The sequence below is a fragment of the Vulpes vulpes genome, chromosome 1, assembly GCF_048418805.1.
Source record: "Vulpes vulpes isolate BD-2025 chromosome 1, VulVul3, whole genome shotgun sequence".
NCBI classification, from domain to species: domain Eukaryota; kingdom Metazoa; phylum Chordata; class Mammalia; order Carnivora; family Canidae; genus Vulpes; species Vulpes vulpes.
The window spans coordinates 79,057,066-79,084,832 of NC_132780.1; the positions used below are offsets into that span (position 1 = coordinate 79,057,066).

A 27,767-nucleotide genomic window follows, 5' to 3' on the forward strand; every position below is an offset into this window, starting at 1 on the left:
CAAGAGCCATATCAATATCTCTAACACTTAACCTCCAACATCACACAGAGGTTTTGGAAAATGTTGCCCTCAGTTGATATAGTTATTAAACTCCCCCCATACTTATGCTTCACTGTGTGATCTTGGGCAAATCGCCTGTCTTCTTGGAAGCTGCAGGTAATGATAATGCATCCTCTTAACCACTTTTTTTTTTTTAATGAAATGGAATCATGCATGTACACTCACTTTATAACTCTATAGCACTATATACTAAAATGCAAGAATGTATGAGTCCATGGCTGCCTCTATATGACCACCTTTTACAAGTATTCCAATATTAATATATTAAGGACCAAAAATAAAGCTATTATTTTAAGGTTTTTTAAAGATTTATTTATTTTATTTATTTATTTATTTATTTATTTATTTATTTATTTATTTATTCAGAGAGAGAGAAGAGGCAGAAACATAGGCAGAGGGAGAAGCAGGCTACATGCAGAGAGCCTGACGTGGGACTTGACCCTGGGTCTCCAGGATCACACCCCAGGCTTCAGACAGTGCTAAACCACTGCACCACCAGGGATGCCCTAAAGCTATTATTTTAAGTGAAACAACTGTACCCTGAAATATTATTATTTTACATGAGTTGGACCTCAGGACACAGAAGGATTTTTTACCAAAGGTCTTGTAATAAGTACTCATCTGATTTGTCTACAAGCTCAGCCCCAGTCTTAAAAGTCATATATCATGAAAGCAAAATAGAAAAAGAATACAAACTTCATAGAAAGTTGAAGATCAATAGTGAAAATGACTTTAAATGTTCCCCAAGGTATAGTCTGAGTTCTGCAAAGTTCATTTTAAAGGTGTCTTTCACAATTGATATATATTAACTTAATTTCTGTGTTAAGAGTTTTTCTAGATATCTATAGGTATGCTTTAATGGAGAAGAAATATTAGTCCTTACCTTTAGTAAATTAATAATAAAATAACATTTTAATTCACAGACTGAGAGTCTTTAATCAGTTAGAAGATGAATTGAATTCTCATGAGCATGAGCTATGTTGGTTGAAAGACAAAGCTAAACAAATTGCTCAGAAAGACGTAGCCTTTGCATCTGAAGTCGATAGAGAGGTAAACCGCTTGGAGGTCACCTGGAATGATACAAAAAAACTCATTCATGAAAAGTAAGTAAAAAACCTCTCTTTTTTTTTTTTCAACTTTCTTTTTTGTGGCATTGGGCTGTTGTCTGTTGATTTGCATCAGTGTGATCAAGAATTGAATATCTTTTGCCATCTTAGGTATTCTGTGTCCCTTTAGTACATTAGAAATTTAGTCCTGCAGAATTTTGTTAAAGAAGTTGAGATGACAATGATAGGTGTAATTCAGTGCTTGAAAGCAGAAGCTGTCAAAAATTATAAAGTGCTACCATGAGAATCTTAACCTTCGATTTTCTTTTTTTGTTTTGTTGTACTTGTTTGTAATTAAGATACGTTTACAAATGGTAAAATTCATCCTCGTTAGTATATGCTCTTAAACTGTATGAGTTTAACACACATGCAGTTTATGACTACACACACATTATATGAGTAACTATTATAACTATAATCTCATATGATCATTCCACCACCTGAAAAAAAATTCCCCTCTATCTCATTGTAGTCAGTCTCTCCCCCACTCCCAGTCCCTGGCAACCTTGATCAATTTTCTGTCTCTGTAGTATTGTCTTTTCAGAATCACATACAAATGGATTCTTTCCAGTTTGGATGATTATAAATAAAGCATCTATAAACATTCACATTCAATTTTTTTGTGTGCATAAGTTTTTACTGCACTTGGGTAAATAAATTCTTTTACTCAGCACTATGTGCATTGCTATGTGTATTAATAAAGTCCATTCTTTTTTATAGTCAGATAATATTCCATTTAATAGGCATACCACAGTTTATTCATTCACCAGTTGATGAATATTTGAGTTCTTTCCAGTTTGGATGACTATAAAAAACCATCTATAAACATTCACATTCAATTTTTTGTGTGTACATAAGTTTTTATTGCACACTGTAGATTATTAATGTAAGCTTTTAAAAATTTAACTATCTTATAAGATTTTATTCCATGTTATTGAACATTCTCCTAAATTGTGCTTTGTTAGAGATTGTACAGTAGTATTCAATTATAAGAAGGTATCAGAATTTATTCAATTATTAGTGTATTTTTAACATTTGGGTTACTTCTATTTTTTCTCTTGTTATAAATATTAGTATAAAGAATATAATTTTACTTAAATCTTAGGGAACATCTTTTATTCTGGAAAAATTACTATGTGTACAATTGCTTGCTCAGAGGCATTTTACACTTATAAACAAAAAGCATCTATTTTGGTTTGGGGTTTGTTTTTGTTTTTGTTTTTTTGCCTCCCCTTAATACACACCATTATGATGTAATAAAGTAATGAAAAAAATTGAAAAACAAAAATTTGTTGGCATCTACAGAAGTTTTAGTTGTCAAGAACATATTTTTTTTCTTGTCATTGAGGTCACAGATTTTGCTTTAATGACTGCATTCTTTACTCATGGAGAACAATTTGGACATTAGAGTTAAGTTGGTTTGACCAGAACTCTTGACTTCTAGGTAGAAATATGGTTTCTTCTTGATTCCAGCATCCATCTATGAATATATTTATGTAGTGACATATCAGGTCCAATCATAAGGAACCCTTTACTTTCATACATGATAATAAATGATACCTTTTCTTTAATTACTATAGCCAGGGTCAATGCTGTGGACTTATTGACTTAATGAGGGAATATCAGAACTTGAAGTCAGCTGTATCTAAAGTCCTAGAAAATGCCAGCAATGTGATTGCAACTAGAACTACTATAAAAGACCAGGAGGATCTTAAATGGGCTTTGTCCAAGGTAATAATTCAAAACTATTTTATTGTAGTAGACTACTTAGTAGATCTGATTTTCACATACAATGATTCTCTGTACAACTCTTGGCAGTGCATATAGATGTAGAAAATTCTGCTGACCAACTCTGCATAAAGTCAACTGTGAATTAAATTTCTCAGTCAAATGGTTTTGAATGTCTGACTTATCACTGATTATTTTATTAATTAAGGAAACATTTATGTCCACAGCATGAAACTGCCAAGAATGAAATGTGTAATAAACAGAAAGAATTGGATAACTTTACCAGTAAAGGAAAACAGTTGTTATTTGAGCTGAAAAAAATCCACAGTAGTGATTTCATCTTGGTGAAAACAGACATGGAGAGCACTGTGGACAGATGGCTGGATGTAAGATAATCCCCTGGGTTGTACGAACCATTCAAATACATTTGTCAATCATAATTTTGGGCAAAGGATTATTCAGGGATGGAATTACATTTTTAACTTTTAATGCTACATGCAAAATGATATTTTGAAGAAAAACAGTATTCACCTAAAGTTTAGAATTAGTAAAAAAAAATTTATTTGCTTTATTTTGTTAAAACTTAGTGGAAGATTTTTTGAGGGCACTTGGATGGTTCAGTCAGCTGAGTCCAACTCGATTTCCGCCCAGGTCATGACCTCAGTTTGTGAGATCGAGCCCAAAGTTGATTTCCATGCTGAGCATGGAGCCTGCTTAAGAATCTCTCTCCCTCTCCTTCTGCCCCTCCCCCCCACTCTTAGAAAAAAAAAAAAAACAGTGGCAGATTTTCTAGAACTGAACTTGGTAGCTTTAATTAAAACAAATTTATAACTTTAATTTTTTTCTCAAAACTCTGGGATTATGGATAAATACTGAAGGATAATTTATAAATATCCTACAAAATATTAAACTATAATGTATCATAATTTAGAATAACAAACTATAATTTTGCATTGAAAAGCATCAGACTTGTAGTTTATATCCTTGGGTTTTAGTTCTTGCTCTGTCATTTACTGGTTTTGTGACAATAGAACAAGTCACTTGATCTCTCTAGAACTCTCCATCTCAACTCATACATATTTTATGTAGCTTCCAGCTCAAAAATCCAGTGATTCTGTTGTCCTTCTATTAACCTACAGTGCATTACTTAAGCTTTAACTACTTAAGCTGAATTACTAAAGTTAGACATTGATAATTGTGTAATGTAATCAAATAATTTGGGGACTGCAGAAAACCTTACCTGCCCCCATTTTTAAAAGAACATTCTTACTATAGGAAGAGTATTAAGCAATAATTCTTTAGTTTAAACATATAAAGTTGGTTGCTGTCTGTTGTATTTATTTACTCGATAAATATGTTCAAGTCTAATTAATGTCCATTTTTATATTTCAGCATTACAAATAAAAGTGCTTATTATGTTACTTTCAAAGATAAATACAATACTTCCTTAGATGGACCTCTATCCTGTAGAAGTTGACTCCAATAGACCTATTCTTTCTTTCCCAATTTACAAATGAAAATCAGATGTCTCAGAAGTTCAGTCAACTCTCTAAATGACAAAAACAAATTAAGTAATCATTAGCATTTGTTTGAGTCAAGTGCACTGATTCCCTTGCAATAATATTTGTAAAACTTTGTTTTTCAGTCAGAATATAATTTTTTGATTAAGGCAGCATTGACATAATTAGTACTTTGGTGGGATAAGGAGCATCTTCATACTTTGGATTAATGATGCTATGGCTTCTGTTTTCTATCCCAGATATCAGAGAAAATTGAGGAAAACATGGATAGACTGAGGGTAAGCCTGACCATTTGGGCTGATGTACTTTCAAGTAAAGATGAGATCGATGGATGGTGCAACAGTTCTGTTCCGCGGCTGGCGGAAAGCATCAGCAATCTGAATAACAGCCTCAGAGCAGAAGAATTCCTTAAAGAATTTGAGGTAAATTGACTACATCTACCTTGGTGAGCTTGTGAGCTCATTGACCAGAATACAGGAAAGTTGTGTCCTTCTTGTACAGTTTGTTTTTTCTTTCAGAGACACATATGAACATTACAGAAGTTTTAACTATCTTTTGTTATTTACCTGAAAGCTGAATAGGCAACGGATAAGGATTTTCTTCCTATTTTTATCACTTCTTAGTTGGGACTCTGTACTTAAGATATTAGTGAAAAAAGTAAAAGCCCATGAAATCTGTATTTTTCCATTTTCCATTCATCTGAGACGATGGCACCTTCCTACTGGAAAACCAAATTGAAGGTTTTTATAATTTAGTAATATTTACAGGTGATTTTTCTTTCATTCAAACAAGATGTCTATTGAGTATTTACCATATGCTGAACACTTATCTTAGGTACTGGGTTCTCCCACTTCCTCTTCAGAAATGGGAGAAAACTGGAGATTGGAATATGACAGGCTTCCTCAGAAAGTGGCCTTTTAAAGTTCTAGTCACCAGTTTATTTTAAACTTTTTATTTTCATTTATTGCATTCACTTGTTTATTCACTCATCAGATTCTTAATAAGCACCTAAAATATGTCAGGCACTATTTTAGACACTGAGAATAAACAGTAAAACAGACAAAGTCCCTACCCTTGTGGCATCTACTTTATTCATATTACACTATGTATGTAAAATGTGCAGTCCTAGTTTAGGCTAGGATGAAAAATGAAGTAAGGTAAGAGGAAAGGGTGATAAGAGAAGACAAGTTTCATAAAGCCTATAAACACTACTCTCTATGAGGGCAGAGACTATTCACCATTGCATGTCTGGGTGCTGGGTACTGTGCCCAGCACACAAATGGAACACAACATGTAGGTAATGAATGGCTGCGGTCGGAAAAAATGTAGGTGAATCAACTGTATACTTGTGTTGTCTAGCTTTGACCTAAAGAACTTTCTGGTGATTTTTAAATCAAACGCCTATTTCTAAGGGAAAACAGAAGTAAAGGAAATTAGCCAGACTGAAAATGCAATCAGGAGACCGATACTGCAGTTTCTTAAGTTATCTTTGATGTTGTTAACATTCCAGCTCAAAATAGTGGTGTGTCCTGGAATAGGGTTAGCTTTCAAAAGTCAATTGGTAAATTTTAAAGAAGTTTGCAAACCAGTGTTAACCACAACCATTATTGAAAATTAAATTATAAATTAGTTCACAATCAAATTATATTAAAAATTAAGCTAATAAATACTTAAAACTTATCACTTTTAATTTAAGCTCTACATACAACTATTATCTAGGCTCTTGAGTTGTTGGTGTCTGTTAAATCTGCATGGTGAAATGTAGGATGCTGTGCTGTAGTGCAGTGCTTCCAAACTGTGTGTGGTGACATTGTGGTATAATGCAAAATGGTGGTAAATACTACAAGTCAGGGTAGAGCTGATTGTTTAATCAGCATGCGGGACCTTCCACTACTGACCTCTGGGATCCAGGAAACCAAAGGGCATCAGTCCCACATTCATATACAGGTTCAGTCACTCACAAAGGTGGGTTTTTTAATGTTACCGACTATCTTTGTGGCATAGCAACTAATAAAGTTAGCAGCCTAGATTGAGCCCTGTTGCCCTTGCAACTGCTGTTGCAATTCAAAAGTAAAGTGTATAAGGGTGAAGGTGTAATTCTTTAATTGCTCAGCCTGCTCCTGGAGAAAGCCAGTGGGCCTGACAGTTAGTTCATCATGGCTCACTGGGTAAGTAAATTACTTTCTGGATTGAAGGCATCAGGAGGTCTGTTAGTGTCCACAAAGCACCAAAATGCTGTATTTAAGATGAGAAGGATACTCTATCAAATGTTCCTTTGTGGCCCCCAAAAAACCATGCAATTTACAAGCATCTAATTTGTTTAGTAATGATTCTTTGCCTATTTTTTCTTTGTTTTGTGTTAGTGTTGGTGCAAAATAATAAAAAATAGGAAGGCAAAAAAATAAAAAGGTATTTATTTAAAATACAAGTATTTTATGTTTTTATTTGAAACATTTCTCATGTATTACATATAGTCTACATATAGTGAGGCACTCTTGACATATATTTGCTTTGAAATACTTCCTCAAAACTTAATTCTGCCATGGGAGCCAGTGCTATTAATGCTAATTAGTAGATGACAGTTACTGTAAATTCCCACTAACTCAAGACTTTTTAGTTAGTGTTTAATTTTTTCCAGATTTTTTTTCCAATAAAAGAGGATGGGAAGAAAGTTCTGCATACTCCCTAACATTCAAAGTAAAAGTTGATGATGACATTTTTCCACATGAGTAAATAATGAGTCCTCAGAAAATCAGAGATTTTTTTTTTTTTTAAAGCCTGGCTTAAAGTTGGGTTAACTCTTGAAATTATTAAGTGCCAAATGTAATATGACAATGTTTGGACTAGTTATGCTTTTTCTCTTTCTTTTATTTTGGCAGTCTGAAGTTAAAAACAAAGCATTGAGACTGGAAGAACTTCACTGCAAAGTTAATGATCTTAAAGAATTAACTAAAAATCCAGAAACACCACCAGACCTTCAGGTAAGTACTCAATCAGGTTAGTAACAACTACTGTATACTGACTCTGTCTCAAGTATAATCTCTAATATCATTGATATATAATAACAATAAACAAATGTTATCTGTTATATATATGTATTTTCATTGTCATCATCATAATTTCAAGCAAACATGTGGATCTTACCATATATGGATGTTAAAACATTAACATCTTTAGAATTCCTTGTGCTAGTATTAATAGCATATATCTAACACAAATATTAAAATAATATAAGTTCCCCTTTTCCTTACTAAATTTTGGCAGTAGTATCATCCTGCTTGCCTCATATGGACCATTTTATGTCTGGACCGGACCAGAAACCACATTTATGAATATTGATATTTTCCTAATTCATTTACTCAGTGATTGAGTCTGCCATTGCAGACCTCTTTTCAGGGCTTCATGGGTGTCACAGATCCCCAGAGAACAGGAGGGAGACTGGGGTAGACCAGCTCTGACCAGGAAGCCTGGGCTAGGTCAGTGAGGGAACTCTAGGAGCAGCCAGCATAGGGGGCCTTTTGGCAGCAGCACTAAAGACTCCAGGCTAAATGTTCTACTGCCTTACCTTAACCTGTGAATTTGTTGCTGCCCTCATGGATTTTCTCTGCATTTTCCTTCTTCCTGTTGTGCCTTTGTCCTTTACCTACTGCTTCTTGCTTACCCATCTATCTTGCTTGATTCTACATTTGCTTTGACCAGAGACTGTATATCTGTCACTTAATATCATCAGTGAATGATATGCATGGACCAGAATGTTAGAAGTTCACCTGAAGCAAGAAGAGACAAAAGGTGCTAATTACAGAGAAAACTAAAAAGGAGTGCTTATGCATGTTGCTTGTGCCACAATATAAATGAGCAACAGGTAGACTTTTGCAGAGTTAAGATGGAGGCAGGGTTTTGGGAGAGAGCTACTGTTATATTCTGCCTTCTTACACCACCCCCCACACACACACTCAACAAAAGAGTGTTGGGACACCTGTTCTTTACCTATTAAAATAAGGAAAAAAGCTTTAGTGGTACCATCTGGAATAATAACACATGCCCCTGCAGTTAGTGGACTCTGAAGTTACTATCTAACTCCCCCAAAAGATCTTATGGGTGAAAGACAGGCTGGCTAACCCTTGGTGTATTTGCCAAAAGAGAAGTAATTGTGTTGAGTGGTGTGTATCTTAGAATCATCTGATGTGAATGCCAGAGTGTGACACCACCCCCACCTCCGCCCCGTCAAGAAGTGAATTATCAGAAGAAAAGCAAGGAGAAAGCATCTGTGTGTGATTATCTCAGAAGGCTTTCTGGGGGAGGAACAGGCCTCAGCAGCAAGATACAGAGCTGTCCACAGGCTGTGGAAGGAGAAAGAGGAGTACATAGCTTGCATCTAGGCAGTGTCAATGGGAGGTCCCAGCAGTAAGGGGAGTCTCAGAAAACCCCGCAGATTAAGTTGTGTAACAGGAGAGAATGGGAACCATCATCCAGCCTTGGAACAGCTTGGATGCCAGCTCACAACAGTTGGATGCCAGCTCACAACAGTTGTCAAAATTTCAAAGCCCCTCACCCACCTCCTGCTTGTCCAAGCCTGTAGAGGTCAGAAGCTGGAAAACATGGGGGAATAGAAGTAAAGTGAAGAAAGAGAAAAAGGCACCTGGCCCTTTTCTTCAGATGGGCTTCCTGTTTATAGCAGATCTGAGCTAGGGGTAAGAAAAAAGCCTTAACTTTAAGTTCAATGTGTTGATTATTAAATGGGTCTAGATGTTTTAACTGTGGAATTGAAACCATTTTGCAATTTATCTTGATTATAAGTCCTTTTATTATCTATAGGGCCAGAGAAGTCAGGAGCCCTCCCAAAACAGATCGTTTGGGAGGAGAGAAGAAGTAGCCTCACTGAATACTTTAAAGTGGGAGACAAAACTAAAATTGCTTCAAGATAAAATCCTACAGTGGTATTCAAAGCAGTGGTTACATCAGGGCATGAAATGAGTGTTTCCCAGGAAGAAGTAAGAGCGGGTTTTGGTCCCCAACTTGGTAACTCCGTGTAGGTTGAGCTCTGCTTTGGAAGTGTGATTCCTTGGACCATCAATCAGAATGCCACTTCAACATCCAGTGTCAACTGTAATCCTTACTCTTTTTAGTTTCCCATCACTTACAATGTTTGACCACTTGTGCCTGCTGATTCCCCTTCTTAGAAAAGTTGAATTAACATCCATGGTTAGGCTTATGTTTTGTTTTGTTTTTCTGTTAAGTTGCACATGAACAGAATTCCTACTCAATGAGTGTTTTGGTCTTCACAGATTTTAATGAAATCCTACTTCATGTTTAGTTTGTAGAAGCAGACCTAAGGCAGAAACTGGAGCATGCCAAAGAAATTACTGAAGAAGCAAAAGGAACCTTGAAAGATTTCACTGCTCAGAGTACACAGGTGGAGAAATCTATTAATGACATAACAAGCTGGCTGACAAAAGTAGAAGAATCATTGATGAACTGTGCCCAGACTGAGACATGGGAAGGGCTGAAAAAAGTAAAGGTAGGTAATTATCTATCATTAAGCATTTATACTTCCAATGGTAATACTGGTTTTCCTATTTTGTGGTGACTGGAATAAAAATAAAACCTTTGCTCTCAGTTACCTATATTAACACCAGCCTGACTAATTCATGATATTGGATACAGCAAAGTAAGTCAACAGATGAAGAAATGATTGCAGGTAGTAGGAAATAGAAGGTTAATAATCTAAAAACAGAAAGTATGTATTACTGTAGGACCTGCTCATAAGCTATGCATATTCATATATTTTTTAGTAAATGGGTAGAGCTTATAGAACACCTGTTTGAATTTCCATGAATTTTCACATTTGAGTGCCAAATACTTTTTTTATTTCTTAATTATTTTTATTGGTGGCTATGCCTGCTTTTATCTAGAGAAGGATATATTTAAAAAAAAACAGTTGAGAAACAATATTCTACTACTATGTCATCTGTCTGTAGAGATAATGTTCCTGACCAACTGTCTATAAAGCTTGTGAGTTGATTTGACTCTTCAACATATGTGATCTGTTGTCTTTAGCATATTTTCTTACTGTACTTAAATTTTAAAAAGTAACTAATGGTATTTTGGTGAGACCCATGACCCTAAAACAAAGCCCAAGAAGCCCATCAAAGAATGTGAACTTAGGCAGAGACTCCATTAATAGTTTCTAATCAACTAAACCCAATATTATGGGCTGAGAATCCCTAAGAACATATTTAGTTGCTTGGAATCCTAGACTATAGCCCAAATCCTAGTACCTTTGAACAGCTGTTTGCAGTTGTTCCTGAGGAGAACTGGGCAAAACTCTGAAAGAGTCAACACAGATCTATTATACTAGAAAAAAAAAAATCCCACAAAAATACATGCATTACTGAGTGGATTTCAACAAGATAAGTTTCTAAAGAAGTACCATAGTGAGGTAGAGGGTTATTTTCCCTTGAATGTGATGAATATCTTTCATGACATTCTTTTATTCTGTAGGAAATACAAAAGGAACTTCAGAGTCAGCAAAGCAACATCAGCTCCACCCAAGAAAATCTCAACAGCTTGTGCCGAAAGTACCACTCTGTTGAGTTGGAGAGCCTGGGGAGTGCCCTGACCGGGCTTATAAAGAACCAGGAAGCTGTGAGCCAGTTGTGCTCCAAAACACAGGCCAGCCTTCAGGATTCTCTGGAGAAGCACTTCAATGGTGAGCTCTGACAGGGCTTAGCATGAATCGTTTGTTTATAAGAAAGAATCCAAACCAAATGCTGCCTAGAAACTGCCAGCAATAGTTGGAAATACTTTACAGAAGAATATTATTAAGAATATTATTTTAAATTCATTTGTGTGTTGAAATTTGGGCAGTGAAAGGACTGTATTTGGACTCCCATCATGAGCTGATTTCTTCCTCTTTCTCCCCAAGCAAGTAGAAATCCACCATATTGAGGATTCCGAGTTTTATCGGGATTTTCTACATTTAGCTCATTTTTGTGGAAAATTACTTCCACTCCTGTGATGAAGCAACACAGTAAGCTTGGAAACCAGGAGACACCATGAAACAGCAGCAGCTGTATAGTCCAGGAGAGCTATGCCAGTCTCGTGTCCCTAACTCGGCTTCCACACAGCTGTGCCTCTGCCCTGATGAAGATGCAGAATGATGGTCTGTCAGGTTGGGAGAGGAGATGTTTCCTTCCTTTGCCATAAAAATGGCTTTAACACCCCTACAGCCTTTCTTCCTTCACTCTCTTCCATATTCAGGCAATTTTCTTTCTTTACCAAGAGAAAGAAACACAATGGGAAATCAGATATTTCAGGAATACAAATTTCTTTTCAGCCTTTTCCCTGAGATAATTTCTCCATTCTGCCCCGAACAGTCATAGTTATAGATCATGTTGTAATATATTCTATTAATATTATTGTTGTCCTTGTTATTATTTTCTTTCTGGAACATTCTGTAAGGCAACATGCAGTGAGCTGAAGGCCAGAATTAATTCACTGTGGTAATCCTAGAAACTCATTGAATGTTCTGGATGTATTTCTCATTTTCATTATTTTCAAAAGAGTCTATGCAGGAATTCCAAGAGTGGTTTTCTGGAATAAAGGCAGCAGCAAAAGAATCATCTGACAGAACTGGCGACAGCAAAGTTCTAGAGGCAAAGCTCCATCATCTTCAGGTATGAGAGCTGGCAATGCTTTTCCTTCTTCCCTAAACTGCACTCCTGTGCCTTCAGGTCAGACCTAAATCATCTTCTTCTACAGATCTTATTTTATTCAAACTTTTCTTCTTCTCTAATAGAATTAGATTCCTTGAATTGTAAGGAGATAAGCAATATGAAAAGTAAGTTGAGAAAATAAGTCAGAGCTACAGAATTTCTTGATCTTGTTCTTCTCTCTTTTAACCTATTGACCATTCTTTGGAATTCATCCAAAACTAAACCTAGTTTTAATTTTTCTAGCAGTAAAAACATAAATAATTCTATTTCATATCACTATTGTGGAAGAGTTTTAAAAGGAAGACATGCTTATAATTTTTAATAACCTACATTCTAAATTTGGAGCTAGGATATACTCAAAGTAATAGATAATATAGGTTTTACAGGTTTTACTGACTGAAAAATATATGACTTCAAGAAGGAAAAAAGCCCTTGTGAAGTAGAGTTCAGAAGTGATTGGCTCAAATTGAGTTTTGGACAAGCTTTTCAAGTAGCTCATCTGAACAAAGCACTGCATTAAGTATTATTTTTAAAAAATATGAAAGATCATATGCATGAGCATGGCTCTTTACCAAGAAAAGAAGGGACCTGAAGGGAGAACTTTGTGTACAAGGTGGATCAGAAGAGGAAGAGGGGTGCAAGCAGCTAACCAGTTAGAGGACGTCACACTAATGTGTGAAGAAGTATAGCCTGGACTGGGTCAGTGAGAATGGAGCAAAGCTAAGAGAAATACCTTGATGAGAACACCTTTCTTTGCAGGCTGGCCTTGTTCACAGTTTAGTCTGCAGTCAGTGGTTCCCATGACTGGCTGGTACCGTGTTCGATGATGAGCTGGATTCTATCTAGTTGTATGTTCTCACTTGGGCCTTTTTAAAGACTTTCTGCCTCTAGGCTCTGTCTTTCTTCTCTTGCTCTACTATCTCAACTAAAATTATAATCAGTGCTCCCATGCTCCAGGTCTCTGAGTAATAGTGAATATTCTATGCCACCTTTATTTCTTGAAACAGAACATTTTGGACTCAATCAGTGATGGGCAGAGCAAGCTTGATGCTGTGACTCAGGAAGGACAGACTTTGTATGCTCATGTGTCTAAGCAAATTGTCGGCAGCATTCAGGAAAAAATTACAAAGGCTAATGAGGAATTTCAAGCATTTCTGAAACAATGCCTTAAAGACAAGCAGACTCTTCAAGACTGTGCTTTAGAACTTGGGAGGTAGGTTGTTTTGAAAAGTGTAGACTCCATCATACACAGGATATGTTTTCAAAGACTTTGAAAAGAGACATTGTGAGTGAACAAATAATATTTGAAACTGTGTTTAAATTATAATAAGCTTCAGCCTTAAGTACAGGTTTATACTAGGACAATAATTAATTGCTTGGACTCTGATGATGCTGTTTGGCTTTATTTTCTACATAGAAAAAGTAAGGAATTATATTCACTGGTTATTATAAATGGCATGCATGCATGTATTTTTGTCTGTGTGATTAACTCAAAATATGAGAGCTTTGATGCTCAGGTTTTAGATTATTCAAGTCTTTTATTTGTGTTCACTTCTGTTGGGTTGGAGTGATGGCAAAAAACACTTGCCAAATTTCTGTGAATGAAGATTCTGGTCAGGAAACTATGCTAACAGAGGTAAATATAAAATTAGAAGAAAAAAACCCAAAAAACTAGGGAGAAAAAGATGTCAGTATAATCAAAATGACTTCTGATCACAAAGTAATTTGCTTTACTCTTACTTAGGTTTCTTAGAGAAGTTTTGTTGTTTTCAAAACTTAGAGCCTTGTGTTCTTATGCCATATTCAAATCTCCGTAAGATACAAAGACACAGAAATGACTTTCCCTTCTTTTTCCAGGGCTTCCCCTGCCATACTTAATCCATTGGCCCAAATTCAGAGTCCTGTAGTAAGACACAAAGTTAAGTGCACATTGACATGAGAATGGAATCTTGCTGATAATTACGAGCTGATTACCAGGAATTCCATTCAGCAAGATAGGGTGACTGTGTTAGGATCTCAAGAGAAATTTCCATGATTTTTCATTTTGTTACTGAAATAAGTAATAATTTGGAAGGGCTTACTGTTGGGCTTTCTTCCATACTTGAAAATTCATGAGATTTTTAGTTGCCATAGACATTGAGACCTCAGATATTAGAATTTATTGATCATAATGAGTGCAGAAGAATTTCTACAAAGTATTTTCTTTTCTGTAGCTTTGAGGATCAGCATAGAAAACTGAACTTATGGATCCATGAAATGGATGAAAGATTAAGTACAGAAAACTTAGGAGAGAGTAAACAACACATTCCTGAGAAGAAGAATGAAGTCCATAAAGTTGAAATGTTTCTAGGAGAACTGCTGGCTGCAAGGTATGGTGCTGAAATGAAATAGGTCCTTTCCCTACCAACAAGTTTTTGTTTGGTTGGTTGGTTAGTTGGAGGTGGTTGTGTATGTTTATATGTATTCTAGACATAGAATAAATGTCTAGAATACAGATGATTGTGCATTGTTCTCTGGCAGATTGGTAATCTGGAGAGAACCTATATAGAAGTGAGGAGCTATCTTCATCCATGTCCCTTTGCTCAACAAACTGGACAGGCCATTCATTTCTTGTATTTCTTGATATCAGCCTCTAACCATATGCTGCTAAGTAATACCATACTTTATTCTTGGGGGTTATTATAAGGATAGAAGGTCATTATAAAGGTAGTCTTCACTTACATAATAATACTATACTAAAGAGTATAATGCTAAGTGAAATGCTAAGAGAAAGACAAACACCATTTGATTTCACTTATATGTGGAATTTAAGAAACCAAACAAATAAGCAAAGAAGAAAAAAGAGAGAGAGAGAGAGAAACCAAGAAATTGATTTCTAACAAGAGAGAATAAACTGATGGTTACCAGAGGAGAGGTAGGAGGGAAGATGGATGAAATAGGTAAAGGGGATTAAGATTACACTTATGATGAGTACAGAGTAATGTATAGAATTATTGAATCACTATATTGGACACTGGAACTAATATAATGCTGCATGTTAACTATAATGGAATTAAAAGAAAAAAGAGAAAAAAAGAAACAACGCAATAGACCCTGTTTGCATATATTCTTCACAGACTTTAGCATCTAGTTCCATATCTAATCCACCCCCATCCTTATCATATTCTTAGTAAAGCAAAAGGTATGGTCATTAAATCTGACTGTCCTGGAGGTTTCGCTTCTTTACTATTTGTCTCTTCATTGTTTCCTGACTAAACAAATCTTTCTGGCTCCTTTCCCAGGCAAAGTTCTCTGGACTATGCTTTTGACTCCACCAGCTTCAGGGCTTTGCTCCCTAAATTCATGATCCAACTGACTTTGTTGGTACTTAGAGTGCAGTTTGACCCAAAACTTCTTATCTATCATCTTAAAGAGCAGATACACTCATCTGTGAAGCAAGAGAGGCTAGCACCCTGCTTGCTTAATCAGAAAAATTAGCAGCAGTGATCAATTCAGGTCTAATTCTGATCATATTCATTCCTTGTTTCTGCTGAGTCTTCTTTTTGGTCAAACTTACCTAGTATTCCTTGCCTTAAAAAACAAACACATCCACAAACATGACACGTAATGAGCTATTATTAGCGTCTTAGTTTGATGACTATTATAAAATTTCCCTGCAGTGCTTTGGTCCCATTCTATGAGCCCTTACCATTAGGTCCACTCTTTGTTGTCTCTGCACATGCCACCCCCCGACAGTGAGTTCCTCAAGGCCAGGCATCTTTAGGTTTTTATCATTATTACAGTCCCAATGTCTGATATAGTGCCAGGAAAAGAAAATATTTGCTGAATTAATATGATAGCAGAATCATTCCAACTATATAGCTTTCTGAAAATTATACTGCATTTTATTTGCTTTTTAAATCTTGACTTGGGTCTAGGTAAAATGTAACATGGGCTGATCTACTTCTCTCTTTCTTCCAGACTTCTAAAATGACTTTACATATTCTTCTTGAGCTTTTACCCCTGACATTTCAGGACCAGATGCTAAGAGTCCTTAAGTGTGTCTGCTCCCAGGCTCTTTGTACCTGGTTACTTCTCTAGACAATTCTATTGTATTCTGCTGCTCACCCAGCTTCTCCAGCTGAGTCACCTGACCCTCACCTGCTGGCCACTTGATTCCCCCAGTCCTCTGGATTTTTCATCATAGTATTTCTAGTACTCAACTATCTTGGAGGGTTGCCTTTTTTAAAAGTACCCCAGATTAATAATTATTGAACTTTTATCATCCATGAAACAATCCTTGTAGTAACAAGTGATATACCTTGTTTTGAATTATTTAGCTCACATCCTTGCTTAAGCCAGCTTCTTGTCTTATCAGATTATAAGAAATGTAATTTAGAGTGGATGCAATATTATATAAATTATATATCTCCCAGAGGGCCACAGGATGCTATGTCTTTGGTAGATGACAGAAAAAAAGTGACAGACCTTGTAGGAGATAAAAAAGTGACAGACCTTGTAGGAGATAAAATTTGTATTATTTTTCTAGTATTCAGAAGAGTTCGTGTTCACACATCTGTACTCTCCCTTCTGGTATCCTGGGAATTTCCTGATAGACATGCTGATCAGAGTTCAGAACTCTGTAAAACAAGATGAAGCCAACCTAGCCACATATGACTACACTTTCCCTTGACTTAATTAACATAACTCCAAACTGAGATGAGCCAAGTGCCCAAGGTACAACAAGGAAACTCATCAGCACTCATATAATGGCTTTTGAAAGAAACTGGTGTTTTACATTTTATCTTCTGGATTGGGTCCTGGGGATATGAGATTAATGTGATAATCCTGGCTTCCAGAAGGTGAAAGCTGTGGACTGAGACAGGGTGTAGGAGGGGATAGAGCAAGACAGGGCAGAGGGCACATGAGGTCAGCACACCACTGCCCAGGGAGGTGATGCCTGCCCTGTGATTTGAAGGTTTAGCCAGGAGGGAAGCAGAGGAGAGTAGATGCATTTTCACAAAGGAGGAATCCCCACATATACACCAAAAAGCAGAGGTTTGGGGACATTTCAGGATTAGGATATTAAGTCAGAACAGAGGTGCTAGAGATGAGGCTGAAGAGGCAGTCCGGGCCATTTTCTGAAGTGAATTCCTCATAATCCAGAGGCCAGGATCTAGGCACAGCACAGACAGAATGAAATTCCCTGGTGTAAATTGACTACATTAAGAGAAATGGTAGAGAATGTAAGTAGCCGGCCCTGTGAAGGTCCTCGGCCCTCGGCATCTTCATTTTATTTTATTTTATTTTATTTTATTTTATTTTATTTTATTTTATTTTATTTATTTTATTTTATTTTTTAAAAGATTTTTATTTATTTATTCATAAGAGACATATACAGAGAGAGAGAGGCAGAAACACAGGCAGAGGGAGAAGCAGGCTCCATGCAGGGAGCCCAACATGAGACTTTATCCCAGGTTCTCTAGGATCAGGCCCTGGGCTGAAGGCAGCGCTAAACCACTGAGCCACCCGGGCTGCGCAGCATCTTCATTTTAAAGGCATGTCAGCTGAACTCTTGTCTGGTTACTTCTCTAGTATCAACAATCACTGGTCACTCTGCTGTGCTTTAGGATGTCAGAATTCTTTTTTTTTTTTTTTCCTGTTTTCTTTAGAGAATCTTTGGATAAACTTTCCCAGAGAGGGCAGCTTCTCAGTGAAGAAGGCCATGGTGCTGGGAAAGAAGGACGCCTGTGCTCCCAGCTCCTCACTAACTACCAGAACTTACTCAGAATGACCAAAGAGAAACTCCGGAGCTGCCAGGTGGCCCTGCAAGAGCACGAAGCCCTGGAGGAAGCCCTGCAGAGCATGTGGTCCTGGGTGAAAGCCATTCAAGACAGACTGGCTGCTGCGGAGAGCACCATCGGAAGCAAAGACACTTTAGAAAAGCGGCTGTTACAAATACAGGTAAGCAGAGCACCAGCCAGGCCTGACAACTTCTGAAGACCAATTTGCTCAGATTCACAATGTTTGAATTGGGTCCCAATTGTTCTGTGAGCCTCTAAATAAAGATTTTGGGGCAAAATGGAGAAAATATTCTGTTTGCAAAAGAGGTATGGAGGGATCATGTTTCCCCTTTGTGAAGGAACATTTTTGTTTCAATAGCTTTAAAATGATTTTGAATTTCACTTAGTGAGTATTCAGCAAATGTAGACTACTTACTCCAAGCACTATGCAAGTTGTTGGGATAATAGAAGTAAGAATTGGTGCCTGCATTCTAAGTGCTCACAGTCTAGTGGGAGAGGCTAACGTATGAATTATTACTTGCAGTACCCCTAGGAATTAGGCAGGTAGTGACCGTTAGGTTTGTGACAAGTGTGTCTTCATTTTCAAAAGAATTTATTTTTATTTTGAAACCAACATTCAATAAATGTATAATTTTCTAGGTTAATGGCCCAGAGTTTTCCAGGAATTTAAATTGGAGTTAATCCTTGATTCCCAGACTCCTGATATCTGATATTTAAATTAAGTGTCATATTACAATAGGGTACAGAGTTTGTTGTGTTTTGATTTTGTTGTTGTTGTTGTGATTGTGTTTTCATTTTAAAGTGCATAAGGTAGAGAGGCCTGGGTGGTTCAATTGGTTAAGTGTCAGCCTTTGGCTCAGGTCATGATCCCAAGGTCCTGGGATTGAGCCCTGCATCAGTCTCCCTGCTCAGCAGAGAATCTGCTACTCCTCCTTCTGCTCCTCCCTCCACTCATGCTTGCACACACACACACACACACACACTCTCTCTCTCTTTCTCTCTCTCTCTCAAATAAATACATAAAATCTTAAAAAAAAAATAAAGTGAGTAAAGTATTCCCTATATTGATTCTCATGGGAAACATAACTGTTCCTAAAAATATGAGAAGGTTTTAATATTCCTACTGACCTGTATTCACTGTTCCTCCATAGGATATTCTCCTGATGAAAGGTGAAGGAGAAGTTAAGTTGAACATGGCCATTGGCAAAGGGGAACAGGCCTTGAGAAGTAGCAACAAACAAGGTCAGAAGGTGATTCAGACTCAACTACAGACCCTTAAAGATGTGTGGGCTGACATCATGAGCTCCTCCATACATGCTCAGAGGTACAGAGCCTATTTTTAGTGTTTATTTGCCTACACGCAACCTACTGGGCTTAGTAAAATGATGGAACAATGCTGAGAGTGTATCTTGCGGTAGAGTTACCAAGCATATTATTTTAGCTAGTTGTATGCTTTCTTGTCTTTGCTTGGATTGTATTTTCTGTAATGGGAAAGACAGTTGTATTTGTTTGCTTGTGTGTGTGTGTGTGTGTGTGTGTGTGTGTGTGTGGTGGGTGGGTGTGTAATATTTATATCTCCCATAATATTTCTCATGGAATCTTATACACGACATGGGCTCAGTAAGATACCACCTTTCAATTAATCAAAGCAAGCCTTTAATAACTTTTCCCTTTTTAAAGGAACATATGGGAAATTAATTTGTTAGCAACTATGGAGCTTAACTATGAGTGTTTTTTTCAACCAGAAGTCATGTCACCCACAAAGGCGCTGTGGAAATATGTGTAGGGTTTTTGATTATCATAGCGATGGTTGCATTCCTGGCATTTAGTGAGTGAGGCCAGGAGAGCTTACATCCTGCAGTGCGTGAGCACATTCTCACAGCCAACAATCAACCCACCCAGGATTCCCTGGTTCCCCTGTTGAAAGGCACTGGAGCAATTAGAGAAGATACTTATTGTTACACCAGGTATTATTGCTTATTGTTATTATTGCTTATTATTGCTTATTGCTGTTACATTTATGAGTGGGGGTTTTCCACCTTCCTCTCTTTTCCAAGAATCCACAAATAACCTGGCTGGCTGGTTGGACAAATGACCCTCAGTCAGAATTATACTAAATTATACTAAATTACCTTCCCATGCCATGTTCTGAAAGTTATGTAAAGTTAGGTCACTGAAGAAGTATGTGTTTAATAATAAATAAATGAATAGCATAATAAATGGATGAAGAAAAGATTAAAATTCAGCACAAAACAAAACAGCTCTGCGATTATCCACTCTAATGTAAACAGTGAAGCATGGTTACAACTAAAATTTTGGAAGCTTCATTCTGTTTTGTTTTATTTCCTTTAAATAGGGAACACAGGTGGAGACTCCTAAAGTCAGCAGGACTTTGAATCCAATAATACTCATAATGGTCCACAAAGAAAAAAAGTCAGATCCCGTGGTTCTGATAGCATGGACCACTGGAGCATGGACTAACTCCCAGTGCTTGGCAATGGGCCAGTTCCAGAAAAGCGAATAAGAATATGGGTGAATAGTTTTGGGATGTTGGAATAAAACATTAAATATAAGAAGCAGATTCAAATCCTTGATTCTTCCTTTTCAGCAAGAAATTAAATTTGACAACCACATATTGAGCAGTAGTGGTGCTCTAATTGTTAAGCTAAAATAATTAACCAAAGAAAAGTAGTTTTTGCTTCCAAAGTGCTCAGAGGCTAGGGTAGCATGCATCCTAAAACACTCTGACTCAGATTGCATTACTACAACACTGTGGGACTATCGGATGATGCTTCTGGGGTTGCTTCTGGAGATGTGAGATTTATATTTTCTGGTAAATTCTTTGAGGAAAGGATAGCACTTTAAGGCACTTATGCTGAGGTTAATATTGATGCAAAAGGGACAATTTTAGGAGATGCTGGAAGTATATTTACCAGAGATAATACTCCAGGATAATAGGGTCATATGCATGGGACGCTCAGGATGGGCACCAAAGATGAGTTTAGAATAGTTTGTAGGGACACCTGAGTGGCTCAGTAGTTGAATGTCTGCTTTAGTTCAGGTCATGATCCCTGGGTCCTGTGATGGAGTCCAGTATCAGGCTCCCTGCAAGGAGCCTATGTTTCTGCCTCTCTCTGTGTGTCCCTCATGAATAAATAAATAGAGAATAGTTTATAAAGCTAAATAATGGAATTTTTTTTAAAAAAATACCAGTGTGAAGAGCCTTTTACTTGATAATCTGGAGAGCTGTTTACTTGATTATTATTTATATGACTAACGTGACTATGTTTTTATAAATACATTAAGCTTTTTCTTCCTTCACAACATTCAACTCAGAAGCACTAAGCCTATGCATATACATCCTTAAGTGAAGATCAGTGTAATGATATTATTTACTTAGAAAGAATACCTTAGGGACACCTAGGTGGCTCAGCAGTTGAGCGTCTGCCTTCCGCTCAGGACATGATCCCAGGATCTGGGATTGAGTCCCACATCGGGCTCCCTGCAGGGAGCCTGTATCTCCCTCTGCCTGTGTCTCTGCCACTCTCTCTGTGCTTTTTGTGTCTCTCATGAATAAATAAATAAAATCTTAAAGAAAAATACCTTAAATTTTGTTTTTTGTTTTTTGGGGTTTTTTTTTTTTTTTTGCTTTTTTAGTTTTTTAGTTTTTTTTTTTTAATTTTCTCTTTAAATTTTGAATTCTAGTTAATAAATAGTTATCAACTGATTTGAATAAGGGGTAAACAGAGTCCAGGAAAATTAAGAATTGATATATATTAAAATGTAATTGGTGCCCCAGCAGTGATATTTTAAAAACAAAACATATAACTTTGTTTATTTAGATCAATTAGCATTTGGAAGACAAACTTTAGATGCCTATATGACTATACCACCTTACTTCAAATTCGACATAGATTTTTTTCATTTGAAGAAACTGTTATGGGTCAGAGGAAGTCCTTCTCCCTGCACTTAAAATCAGTGTTTTCATCACAGAATAACATTCAAGTCAAACAGCTTACATGTATGCAATGCCCTCATACTTGGTTTCAGTAGAGATGACAAGATAGCTTATTTTTGTAATATGTGACATTAATTCTAGCACTTTGGAGTCTGTGATTAGCAAATGGAACGACTATCTAGAATGGAAGAACCAGTTGGAGCAGTGGATGGAATCAGTGGATCAAAAAGTAGAGCATCCCTTGCAACTGCAGCCAGGTCTGAAGGAGAAGTTTTCCCTTCTGGATCACTTCCAGTCCATAGTATCTGAGGCAGAAGATCATGCTGGAGCCCTGCAGCACCTCACCTCAAAATCCAGGGAGCTTTACCAGAAGACAGAGAATGAATCTTTCAAGGAAACGGCTCAAGAGGAACTGAAAACACAGTTTAATGACATAATCACTGTTTCCAAGGTTAGTGTTTTGTATTGAAGAAAAAAACCTTTAAGGTTCAGGAACAGAATATATTACCACTTCAGGGCACCTTGGTGGCCCAGTCAGTTAAGCTTCCGACTCTTAATTTTGTCTCAGGTCATGCTCTCATGGTTGTGAGATGAAGCCCCACTTTGGGCGTGGAGCCTGCTTGGGATTCTCTCTCTCCTTCTCTCTCTAAAAAAACAAAACAAAAACAAAACAAAAGCAGAACATACTACAGGTTGAGTTATAGGGGACCTGGTTGCTCTTAAAGTATTAATACGTTTAGTGAACAGTTACTACATGAATATCATATTTGCCTGTGGATGCTCATGAATCCTCCTCTTTTTGCAGTTTTAGGATTATTTTTTATTCTTTGTGTTTTATCCTTCTTCACTTAGGATTTTAGTCCATTTCTTTTCTTTGTAAGACTGAGCCATAAATGCCAGTGTTTGTTGTTCTTTTTCTTTTATTGCAGTTTATATTTGTTGTATTAAATGCAAGTCTGTTTACCTCCCAGATTTCAATCATGTACAATGTATTTTGTGCATTTCTCACTGCAGTATAAACCACCTTTTCCTATCCTAATTCTCCACATATAGGTTCTTTCATGTAATACCAAGATTGTTTTTAGTTCTCTCTGAATGTTTATTTTCTCCATGATTTTTCTTTTTTGTACTTTGTGACAACATCTTTTTCTCAGTTTTCCTTTTGGGAACTATCTTTGTATTTTTAAAGCTATCATTTTCTTCAACATTTGTGTTAGTATATCTTAATTTTTACATTGATAATGGTTAAGCCCTATGACTCTGGAGTCAAAAAGACCTAAATTTGAATTCTGGCTTTGACTCTCTTTAGGATGTCTGCTTTGGACATGTTACTTCTATAATGTCTGTAAGTGTCCTTTCCTACAGTATAGTGATAATAATAGTATATATATCACAGGGATGTTGTGAGTAGTAAATGAGCAAATGCATTTAAAATGCTGAGCATAATACTGTAATAATATCCTGTATTGTTGCCTGAATAATAAGAATAGTTATTATAATAATTATTACTCAATGGATTATTAGTGAGGGATATTAGTAAACCTTCATTCAGTATAGATTTTGTTGTAACCTAGACAAAAATAAATTTAAAGGAATTGGTTGCTTCCTCAAAGTCTTTCAGTCTAATTAAGATTTAATGTTTTCATGTTAAGATATAAACAGAAAGTTCAATAATAGGAATGAAGTCTTCTGAAATCCTTAAGAGACCTGTTGTTTTGTTGGATTTAATATTCTCAATAATGCCTGCTGTTACAGTAGCCTTTTCTTTGTCTACTAGGAAAAAATGAGGAAGGCAGAAGAGATTGTGAAGGACCATCTCATGTATTTAGATGCCGTCCAAGAATTCACAGATTGGCTCCATTCAGCAAAGGAGGAACTTCATCGGTGGTCAGATATGTCTGGAGACTCATCAGCCACCCAGAAGAAATTATCTAAAATCAAGGTCAGATATTATAACTTCATTGTTTCATTGGTTCTTCAGTAAGATGTATCTGTGATGAAGATTCTGTAGATAAGATTTATTTTAAATGTTTCCTATTTTCTATTTGTTGATAGTTATTGCCTTGCACCTCATAAATTATAAACATAAGTAAGGGGGAAATAATTCAAAACATTTACACCTGTGAGTAAAATGGAATATTGTCCGTGTATATATCCTTCCACATGCAATGTGCTTATGGCCATTGTAGGGGAGACTATGAAATATATGCCAGCTTGATGGGCTGGCCTAACCAGATACTATTTTCCAGCTCAGTAACTAAGTTTGTAACATAACTTAGTTAAATTATTTGAACAGTAACTTGGAAATGTTGTGCTAGGTGTTTTATTCTGCTTTCCTACTCAACAGTACAACAACATAATGGAAGGCAGTGCTTTAAAGGACATTAAAATTATCGCCTAGTTTACTCCTCACAGGGAGAACTTTAAAAATAGAAATTCATGGGGATCCCTGAGTGGCTCAGCAGTTTTGTGCCTGCCTTTGGCCCAGGGCGCGATCCTGGAGTCCCGGAATCGAGTCCCAAGTCAGGCTCCCAGCATGGAGCCTGCTTCTCCCTCTCCTCTGCCTGTGTCTCTGCCTCTCTCTCTCTCTCTCTCTCTCTCTCTCTCTCTATGTCTATCATAAATAAATAAAAATAAATTAAAAAAAATAGAAATTCATGTATCTGAAGAAAGTGGAACAAGTATATTTCTAGTTATTTGAATATTAAATTGCAATAATTTCCCCATTAGGTTGCAATAACATATTTTAACCTAAAAATTAAGCAATGATGAAATTCTAAATGACTTAGTTACGGACGAGGAAATGTTGGGAATGACTAGTATAATTGTGGTCAGGACTTTAAGACTCACATATGTTCTGATCCCTAGACATCAGAATATAAAAGTCCTAAAAATACTAGTTGATGATAACAGTAATAACTACATTTTAAGAGGGTATTTTTAGGTGCTTAGAAAGTATTATTTAAATTTTACAATGACTGTGTAGGTTTTAAAGGAGATAATTGCATAAAGGATCTTTTGAAATTCATATTTTCTGTGTGATTCTTTTTTTTTGTTTGTTTTATCACTTTATTTATTTTTTTTTATTTTATAATAAATTTATTTTTTGTTGGTGTTCAATTTACCAACATACAGAATAACACCCAGTGCTCATCCCGTCAAGTGCCCCCCTCAGTGCCCATCACCCATTCACCCCCCACCCCTGCCCTCCTCCCCTTCCACCACTCCTAGTTCGTTTCCCAGAGTTAGGAGTCTTTCATGTTCTGTCTTCCTTTCTGATATTTCCCACACATTTCTTCTCCCTTCCCTTATATTACCTTTCACTATTGTTTATATTCCCCAAATGAATGAGAACATACACTGTTTGTCCTTCTCCGATTGACTTACTTCACTCAGCATAATACCCTCTAGTTCCATCCATATTGAAGCAAATGGTGGGTATTTGTCATTTCTAATGGCTGAGTAATATGCCATTGTATACATAAACCACATCTTCTTTATCCATTCATCTTTCGATGGACACTGAGGCTCCTTCCACAATTTGGCTATTGTGGACATTGCTGCTATAAACATCGGGGTGCAGGTGTCCCGGCATTTCATTGCATCTGAATCTTTGGGGTAAATCCCCAACAGTGCAATTGCTGGGTCGTAGGGCAGGTCTATTTTTAACTCTTTGAGGAACCTCCACACAGTTTTCCAGAGTGGCTGCACCAGTTCACATTCCCACCAACAGTGTAAGAGGGTTCCCTTTTCTCCGCATCCTCTCCAACATTTGTGGTTTTCTGCCTTGTTAATTTTCCCCATTCTCACTGGTGTGAGGTGGTATCTCATTGTGGTTTTGATTTGTAAACCACAAATGATGGCAAGTAATGCAGAGTGTGTGATTCTTTAAAATATTTCTTTGATACATTTTTCCTCACTGATATTTTATTCACCTGTCCATTTATCCATTTATTCAACCAGAGTTATTCATTCCCTCAAGGAGCCTGCTGTGTAGTTGGAAACAATGATGCACAGGCTGATGTTTTAAAAAAAATACATTAAATGTAATAATAGCTCACTATACATTTAGAGTTTAGGCTCTACAGACCCCAATGCTGTATTCTGTGACTACTGGTTTTCTAGCTGTGTTGGGCAAGTCACTTGATGTCCTTGAGCTTCAACCTCTTCCTTGATAAATTAATAACAATAGTACCTGCCTCACCAAGAGGTTTTGAGGATTAAATTAGATCACACACACAAAACATTCAGCATTATGTTTGACACATGGAATACACTTAGTAAGAAAATTCAGTAGATTTGGTAAATGAGTGATTTAACTGCTATGGGGTGACAGTATAGGAGAAGCAAAGAGTGATGGTCTAGACTATATGCTCTTTTTTTGCAATACCTTGATAAAATACTTCCCAAAATATGGGAAATGATGGAGAAGTAGTTGGCAGGAAGAAACTGGAATTAGGGAGGAGAAAGTGAAGTCCAGGTCAAATCTTCCTGGAGGCTGATGAGTGGGTGAGGAGAGATCTTGGAGGAAATATAAATAATCACCTCCTCTATCTTTCAGTGTTGTCCCTCCCCACTCCCAAGAGTAACCACCAAAAAGAGACAACTTCGAGCCAAATATGTGTGTGTATAAGGGTGTGTTATGCATATGAGATTTTTAAATAGTTAAATCCAAAACAAGAAAGTACAAATACAAGTCATTTCAAATACTTTAAAATGATGACATTCTTGGGATGTCTGAGTGGCTCAGTTGATTAAGCGTCTGTCTCTTGGTTTTGGCTCAGATCATGATCTTATGGGTTGTGAGATCAAGAACCATATCAGGCTCCATGCTCAGCAGGAAGTCTGCTGGAGATTCTCTCTCTCTCTCTCTCTCTCTCTTTCTCTCTCTCTCTCTTCCTTCTCCCTCTGCCCCTTCGTCCACTCTTTCTAAAATAAATGAATAAAATCTTTTAAAAATTGATGACATTCTTATTCAAAATCTGGATGAGTAGAATTAGTGATTGCAGATATTGAAATGTCCCATTTTATGCCAAAGAAAACTAAGATAATGCAAAATAGAGAGTATTTTGGGAAACTGATTTTGACTATTGATACTCTCTAAACTCCAAATTTGAAATCAGTTGTAAAGGCAAATTAGAAATATTTAAATCCAATAATTAGACATAGCTCATTTAAAAAAAAAATCTATTATTTGTTTTCTTCCCCAAATCTCTACTTACTTTATACACTGATAAATAAGGCAGAGTATCCTGCCTTATTTTCCTGCTGCTGAGGAAAGAATGGGTATACAAATTAAATGCTAACTATGTGTCAGATTCATGTGATTTCCCCTTGGACTATGGTATAAATACTTTTAAATGATCTATACTAAAATGTAGCTCTTATACATAATTTTGAGAAAGTATATTTATTTCAAGAGAATCTAATGAAATACGAACTATATTTGTAGGTTAGTTAACATGCTTCATACTTAACATTCCTATTTTTTGTACACTTGTTAATTTGTAATTGATTTTCATCTTGAAATTTTTTCCCTAATAATCCTCTTTTCCTTCTATTTAATCGAGGACGGAAGTCATAATTTTGCATTAATACTATCTAAATCCTAACTTGAGCAATAGATATGTAAATATATAAACACCCAGATGATGAATACAGTGAGACAAATTTCAGTAATATGATCTGTTCTCAGAAAGAATTGTCACTACCTAATTTGTAATGCATATTTTATCTTTTCCTTTAGAGTACTTGTGTGCTTTAAGCTAAAAGCTATACCTAAATTGTTAAATTTCTGGTAAGCTTCTTAAAAGTAAAAATAATAGCAATAAATAAGCCCAGTCTAAAAGTTACTTTGAACTTTTGACTAAGTAGGTCTCTGAATTATCCATTTTAGT

At 36.4% G+C, this 27,767-nt stretch overlaps 1 protein-coding gene across 9 annotated transcripts in view; it reads left to right on the forward strand.

Annotated features, from left to right (window-relative positions):
• SYNE1 (spectrin repeat containing nuclear envelope protein 1) overlaps nucleotides 1–27,767 on the forward strand; it is a 450,176-nt gene that overhangs the window by 196,273 nt on the left and 226,136 nt on the right. For all 9 annotated transcript variants that reach the window (XM_072767663.1, XM_072767691.1, XM_072767685.1 and 6 more), the window contains 14 exons: nucleotides 984–1,163; nucleotides 2,747–2,897; nucleotides 3,122–3,280; nucleotides 4,654–4,836; nucleotides 7,294–7,395; nucleotides 9,729–9,932; nucleotides 10,916–11,123; nucleotides 11,978–12,090; nucleotides 13,137–13,342; nucleotides 14,343–14,498; nucleotides 17,781–18,072; nucleotides 19,064–19,236; nucleotides 22,012–22,321; nucleotides 23,648–23,812. In XM_072767663.1, coding sequence (XP_072623764.1) covers nucleotides 984–1,163; nucleotides 2,747–2,897; nucleotides 3,122–3,280; nucleotides 4,654–4,836; nucleotides 7,294–7,395; nucleotides 9,729–9,932; nucleotides 10,916–11,123; nucleotides 11,978–12,090; nucleotides 13,137–13,342; nucleotides 14,343–14,498; nucleotides 17,781–18,072; nucleotides 19,064–19,236; nucleotides 22,012–22,321; nucleotides 23,648–23,812 — 2,602 coding nt within the window. The remainder of the gene's footprint in view (nucleotides 1–983; nucleotides 1,164–2,746; nucleotides 2,898–3,121; nucleotides 3,281–4,653; nucleotides 4,837–7,293; nucleotides 7,396–9,728; nucleotides 9,933–10,915; nucleotides 11,124–11,977; nucleotides 12,091–13,136; nucleotides 13,343–14,342; nucleotides 14,499–17,780; nucleotides 18,073–19,063; nucleotides 19,237–22,011; nucleotides 22,322–23,647; nucleotides 23,813–27,767) is intronic.